This window comes from Pistacia vera, unplaced genomic scaffold, assembly GCF_008641045.1.
Source record: "Pistacia vera cultivar Batoury unplaced genomic scaffold, PisVer_v2 Contig441, whole genome shotgun sequence".
In the NCBI taxonomy this organism is placed as follows: Eukaryota; Viridiplantae; Streptophyta; class Magnoliopsida; order Sapindales; family Anacardiaceae; genus Pistacia; species Pistacia vera.
This window is the reverse complement of record NW_022196270.1, coordinates 393,675-401,080: the sequence shown is the minus strand read 5'-3', so window position 1 is coordinate 401,080 and position 7,406 is coordinate 393,675. Positions and strand designations below refer to the sequence as shown.

General features: G+C 37.4%; 1 protein-coding gene across 1 annotated transcript; it reads left to right on the top strand.

Annotated features, from left to right (window-relative positions):
* The first annotated feature begins 283 nt into the window (after positions 1-283).
* On the top strand, positions 284-1,195 carry LOC116144339. The gene is made up of 2 exons (XM_031429797.1): positions 284-643; positions 872-1,195. Exons 1-2 carry the CDS (start codon positions 284-286, stop codon positions 1,193-1,195), a joined length of 684 nt encoding a protein of 227 aa, XP_031285657.1.
* Positions 1,196-7,406: the final 6,211 nt, after the last annotated feature.

The window sequence follows — 7,406 nt, the reverse complement described above, 5'->3', positions numbered from 1 at the left end:
AGTTTCCTGTGGTTTCAACACATCTTCGCCGCGGCGAAGATTCTTCTTCGCCCCGGCGAAGCTCGGCATACTACACTTCTTCCATTATTAACCCATTTCAAGGCAATTAATCCACACAACACTCATACTAATGAAAATCAAACAATATTACCAAAAACAACTCAAATGAGGGCGAAAGAGGAAACAATAACAACGTACCTCAAGCGGGGCGTTACATCATATCAACCAGATCGCACGAGGTATATCGCCGGAGGTTGGTCCCTCTGGTGCATGCCCTAAGAGCATGGATAAATCAACACATAAGGAGATAATCTTAAAGGTTGAAAGCAAGAGCCAAAAGCACTCTTTAAGGATTGAGGAACTTGTAAAATCCTTTAAAGAGGAGCTTTCTCCATTCTTTGATGATCAACCGTTAAAGCTATGGGAAAGGAATGGTATATATGTTTTGCTTAAATTAAGGAAGGATGATGATACAATAACTACCAAATCGTATCCTTATACTCCTGATGTAGAGGAGGAATTTAGCAAGCAAATATCGAAATTGCTGGAAAAGCAATTACTACGCGCTAGTGAAAGCCCACACTCTTCGCTAGCATTCATGATCATAAATAGAGCTGAGCGAGAAAGAGGAAAAGCGTGGATGGTTATTGATTAGAGGCAATTAAATGATAAAACTATTGATGATGCCTATAAGATACCAAACAAATCAGCTTGTTTGAATACAGCTAGATTTAGAAAAATCTTCTCAAAATTCGATCTAAAGTCAGGATTTTGGCAGATTAGAATGAAGAAGTCAAGCATTCCTTTGACAGCTTTCACCTGTCTGAAAGGATTGTTTGAATGGATGGTTATGCCTTTTGGGCTTAAGTAGGCACCATCAATATTCCAGAGGAAAATGGATAAAGTCTTTAGAGACTTATCTAACTTTTGTATAGTCTATATTGATGATGTTTTGGTTTTTAGTAAGACCAAAGAAGAACATGTAAATCATTTTAGACTGGTGATCAAAAGGTTCTGTGATAATGGAATGATGCTATCTGAAAGAAAGGTAGAATGGTTTACGAACAAGGTGACGTTCTTAGGCGTCGAGATAGGTGAAGGAGGTATTCAACTCCAAGAACATTTCTCAAAGAAGTTGCTGGAATTTCCAGATGTGCTGGAAGATAAGCCATGTCACAGCAATGTCTTGCATTAGCCAATTGCATGCGCGAGTATGTTCCTAATCTCGCTAATGTAATTAATGGCTTGACGCTTAATGTTAGTGATAAAGTGCCCTGGGTTTGGACACTTGAAGATACTAAATGTGTTAAGCAGACCAAAGCCTTGACAAAGTAATTAAAACCTTTAAAACTCCTGGAAGATAAGGATGCACTTATTATAGAAAGCGATGCGTCCCACTTGTATTGGGGAGGTGTGCTTAAGGCTAAGGGTATTGATAATATTGAACGGATTTTTCGATATGCGTCAGGAAAATTCTCTCCTGTTGAGATAAACTATCCTATTCATGAAAAGGAAGTTTTAGCAGCGAAAGAATGTATAGACTGATTTCGATTGTTCATAATTAGTAAGGAATTTACTTTAAGGACAGACTCTAAATATTTAAAAACTTTTATGAAAATGTCTTTAGAGGATGACAAAGCTAGACTAATCAGATGGCAGATTTGGTTCGCAAATTATAGAATAAAATTTGAATATATTTCTGGTAAATCTAACTTTGTTGCTGACTGTTTGTCTAGACACTTCTCTAAAGAATTACAGGATAATGGTGGACAAGAAGGAAACTGGAAATCACTTCTCATGTTCCAAGTGTAAACAACGAGGACACTTGAGAAGGAATTGTCCCTTGATGATAACTTCGGCTCCAAGGGGTATAGCTAAAAGGGAGAAAATTACGGATAAGCAAGTGATCTCTACTCCTAAGCATGTTACTGCAGCAAAGCAGATTAAAGAAGGAAAGAGTCAAGACTATGACTCTGATACTTTGGAAAGAAGAAACCCAAACTTTCAACGCTTGAAGGGTACTTATACGAAGGAAATTACTTTTGAAAAGGAGGTTACTTCTAAGAAGGAAAAACATAAAACTCAGAAGAAAGTAACGGTTTACTGGTCTTGTAAACAAAAAGGACATGAACGGGCTTATTGTCCACTGCCAAAGACAAAAAATTCTAAGGATTCATCATCAGGCGCTGCGAGCGTGGTGATTCCAAGACGCCACAAAAAAAAGCGGTTAGAAGCCATGAAATCTGAGATGGACTCCATGTACTAGAACCAAGTATGGTCTCTGGTGGAACCACCTGAAGGGGTAAAACCCATAGGGTTTAAATGGGTCTTCAAGAAGAAGACTGACATGGATGGCAAGGTGCACACTTATAAAGCACAACTGGTTGCCAAAGGTTTCAAGCAAGTTCATGGTATTGACTATGAGGAAACCTTTTCGCCGATTGCCATGATTAAATCCATCCAAATTATGCTTGCGATTACTGTATATCATGATTATGAGATTTGGCAAATGGATGTCAAAATGACTTTCTTGAATGGAACCTTGAAGAGGATGTGTATATGACACAACCCGATGGTTTTGTTCTTGATGGGCAAGTTGAGAAGGTATGCAAGTTGTAGAGATCCATTTATAGACTCAAGCAAGCTTCAAGGAGCTGGAACATTCGTTTTGATGAAGCCGTAAAAGAATTTGGTTTTATCAAGAACGAAGATAAGCCCTGTGTTTACAAGAAAGTGAGTGGGAGCGCAGTGGCATTCCTAGTGTTGTATGTCGACGACATACTTCTAATTGGGAATGATATACCGAACTTGCAGTCGATAAATACTTGGTTATCCAAGTGCTTTTCCATGAAAGACTTAGGAGAAGCAGCTTATATCCTCAGAATAAAGATCTACCGAGATCGATCATGTAGCTTGCTTGGCCTAAGTCAGAGTACATACATTGACAAGGTACTAAAGCGATTCAGTATGGAAGAATCCAAGAAGGGATTTCTCTGATGTCACATGGTGTCTATCTCTCTAAGGATATGTGTCCTAAAACACACGATGAGAGAGATAGAATGAAGAGGATTCCATATGCGTCAGCAATTGGATCTATCATGTATGCCATGTTATGTACTCGGATTAATGTCTTATGTGCGTTAAGCACTTGTAGTAGATATCAATCGGATCCAGGTGAGCGTCACTGGATAGCTATCAAGAACATCCTTAAGTATCTGAAGAGGACTAAGGACATGTTCTTGGTTTATAGAAGGGAAGATGAGCTCACTGTAAAAGGATACAGTGATGCTAGTTTCCAAACGGATAAAGATGATTATCTATCGCAATTAGGGTCTGTATTTTGTCTCAATGGGGGTGCAGTGAGCTGGAAGAGCTCCAAGTAAAGCACTGTATGGACTCTACAATGGAGGCTAAGTATATTGTATTATCCGATGCAGCCAAAAGGGTAGTCTGGTTTAAGAAGTTTGCCACTGAACTTGTTGTGGTTTCCACGATTATTGATCCGATAGATGTATATTGTGACAAAAATGGAGCAATTGCTCAAGCAAAGGAACCACGGTCTCACCAGAAGTCCAGACACATACTCAGATGTTTTCATCCCATTAGAGAAATGGTTGAGAGGAAAGATGTACAGATCAGTAAAGTGCATGCTGATGACAATCTCGCCGATCCACTAACGAAGCCTCTGTCGCAGCAGAAGCATGAAAAACACTTAAGGTCATTTGGTATTAAATACATGAATGATTGGCTATAGTGCAAGTGAGAGATTGTTAGAGTAGGTGCCCTAGAGCCAATCAATTACTGTAAAATTGACTCTGTAATAAATTTTTATTTATCAATAAAACGCATATTCTTCTGTATTGTGTATGTAATGATATATGTCCTTAGGATGGTAGAACTGTGACAAAGGTATTAAGTGTTTCAAATCTTGATATTGAGAACCCTATGATCACATATGGTGGCCATTCTAGAAACGTCCGTAGCCCCAATATTATTTTGTAACACCCCACTTGAGATACGTAGTTAAGATTTGATGAATGGCTTGAATGTTTATTGATTTATCCTCATTTGAGTGTGTATGTTGTTAATATTGTTTGGTTGACCCTTGGTTGAAAGGGTGTATCGGTTTGGTTGAGTGGTTGCCCTGAAAATTGGTAAGACTTGGCGAAATCTTGATGTTACAATCTTCGCCGGGGCGAAGAAGAAGCTTCGCCACGACGATTCTTCTTCGCCGCGACGATTCTTCTTCGCCGTGACGATGAAGTGCTACATCCCCCGTGTAGCTACTGTGAGTTTTCGCCGGGGCGAAGAAATAGCTTCGCCGTGACGAAGACTCGGCTAAAATTCCCTTGAGTTTTTAGAGAATTCTTCCTTTTGGGACTCAATGACCATTCTACCCTTAATTAGCAGGAAAAGTGGGGAGTGAAATGCAAGGAAATTGCATGGAGAATAGTGTGAATGGGGATGTTTTTGCAAAGAATTAAAGGGCATAGGTGGAATTTCAAATAAGGAGTAAGGGTATATTGGGAAAGAGTGGAGAAAATATGAGATATTAAGGGTTTAGCTTTAGAAACCCTTTCATTCATTCTTCTCCACCACCTCTTTCATCCTTCAATTCTCTCAAACTTTCATTCAATTTTCCAAGGATCTTTGAAGAGCTTTTGACTAGAAATTGATACAAGTTGATCCTAAGCACTTAAAGGTGAGAATCCTTACTCTAGATGTGAATTTTATTGTTGAAAGAGTAGGATCCTTATTGAGTTTGTGTTGAAGGTTTAAGAGAAAGTATCAAGCCATCAAGAGTAGAGAGCTTAAGTGGATTCTACTTGAGCCTAAGGTAAGTAAATCCACCTAAGTTGTGATTTGCATGATTGAATGATGTGTAGAGCTTTATATATGATTAATGCTTGGATTTTTATGTTTGAAATGAGTTGATGAATTTATGAATGAGTTTAATGTTGATTTATGAAGAAATTTTCACCATGAGAAGGGTGGAATGTGTTGATAAATTGTGGTAGAAATATGGATAGAATTAAAAGAATTTGAGAGGAATATTTGAAGTGTGTTTTCTTTGCAGGATGTGTGATAATGTGAAGGGGTTGAACTCCAATTTTGGATGGTTAAGAAAGAAATATAATTAAAGTTAGAATAGAGTTTATGTATGCACACATATTGTTTGATGAAATGCCTAAACGAAGCATGAGTAGAAGTAGAGAAACTTACTTTATGCAACATGGCATATTTGCATTTCATGAATGCATATAAGAAAGATTCTAGGCATGAGCCATCCATATGCATATGTTTAATTGAGTAATCATATAAGAAAGAAATATGAGAAATGAGAAAGAAACACTCTAAGAATAGAGATAAAGAAAAGAACTAATTTTCTTAGAATAAAGAGAAAGAAAGAATTAGCACTAGAGAATGAAATGAATATTAAGTGCTACAGAAAAGAAAAGAAAATAGGTTGTGCGATGGGGAACCCGTGAGTGTAGAGTTACCCGTATGTAAACCGCCATGAGATAGAGCGGTCTCCGCCATGAGAGAGCGGAATGAGAATGAGAAAAAGAATTTGTATAGCCGTGAGAATACATGCGGATGAGAGCTATACACGAGATAGAGTACACTCACATGGTCAAGGGTTTCGAATCCATGCATCGACCAAGACCAATCGGCAAAGAATAAGAAAGAATAAGACTAAAAATAAGAGAAGAATAGAATAGAAAGAAAAGAAAAGGAAGAAAATGCATTGTTTTGCTTTAGTGTCTCATCCATGCATGGTTATGATATTCTCCATGGGTAATGAGAATAGAAAGAAAGAAAAGAATACTGAGAACTAGAAGTAGAGAAAGAACAAGAGAGATTGAATTAGAGAAAGTGACAAGAGTACGAAAAGAATTGATGAGTAATGCACGGGGATTATAGAGTAGAAGATTTACTTATTGAGTATCTTTGTGCTCACTCCGTTGTTTTCTATGTGTTACAGGACATAGGTGAGGTCGTGGTCGGATGGACGTTGGCAAGCGGGGAGACTTGGCTACACTGTCCACTGTTTTTGAGAGTCTTTTTGTACAAATAATGTTGTACTATGTAAAGAATGTATTTATTAAGTAAAGAAAATTTTTAGGCCCAACCATTTTGATAAATATACTTGTCTTTTTATTAATATATTTTACGAATATTATAGTAGAAAGAAGTTGTTACATATTCTGACCAAGGACACAGATAATACGGTAAGGCTATCATAGTGTTGAACGACCCTGTCAAGAGGTAGTGACTGATCTCACTTGTCAAGGTTGTTTGTCGACAACCTGGTGCAACGCATGGGTTCTTGCTAGAGGCAAGTTCACTGGATAGACCCACCAGAGGATTCAATATGGATGGTAACCCCAGTGTCTATGGAATAAATCCTCTAATGGATGGTGGTGCATGTGATCCTTAGACTTGAGATCACCGATGCGCCTTGTGCACCAATTGGTATAGTTTGACACTAGCCCAACATAATTCTATTTACAGCTATCAATACAGTAGTGATTGGCTACATTGAGAAGTGTATCGAGACTATGGTGGATCGACAAAGAATTCATCACTCTTGGGTACTGGAGAAGTTATCTCACTGGGTAATTCAGTAAATGGCAATGACACTAAATCTGTGGCCACAGTGGGATTGAGTTGATGCTTAATCCAATTTAATATTTCTATTGTTGGTCCAGTAACTAAATACAAACAAGTCAAGGATATCTGAGGTTGACACTCTTTCTGTACCTCAGTCACGATGAGATAACAGTTGATGGAAGGATTTGATTGCACGATAACAAAACCATTGACAGGCTGCGGTTTCGCTGAACCCGAATCTATCGGGTGGCCATGATGCCTTGGTAGAGGCCAATCTTGGTCTGTCTATAGTGAGACGATTAATTGGTGTTAATCACGATACTATACACTGTCGATATAATGAGGAGCCTACAGATCACACACTTAGAAGATAAATTAAGAATCAATTTGTGGGAAGGGTATTTTTGTCTTTTAGGACGAAATGGTATTTTTGTAAACTCACAGTGCAATTAAATTTGCTGAGGTTGTTGCATGTATTTAATTTTAATATTAAAATTAAATTAGTCAGATTATATTTAAATATATCTATGTATATATTTAAATGAATTATTATTATTAATTGAATGTTAATATATTATTATATATTAATTCATTTTAATTATAATAATAATTACTTAATTAAAATACCATAAAGGGTGTGTTTGGTTACAAGGGTAAACTAGGGTTGGAGCCTATGGCTATTCCTAAGTGGAATAGGGTTTTAATTATTGCACTATATAAGTGCAACTTAAAATTAAAACATGATAGAATAATTCATTCAATTAAAACCCGAGTCACCCTATCTCTTTCTG

Coding starts and splice junctions, on each gene's coding strand:
- LOC116144339 (XM_031429797.1), top strand. CDS start 284: ATGGATAAATCAACACATAAGGAGATAATCTTAAAGGTTGAAAGCAAG. Junction 644..871: donor AAAGAGGAAAAGCGTGGATG/GTTATTGATTAG, acceptor GGGCTTAAGTAG/GCACCATCAATATTCCAGAG.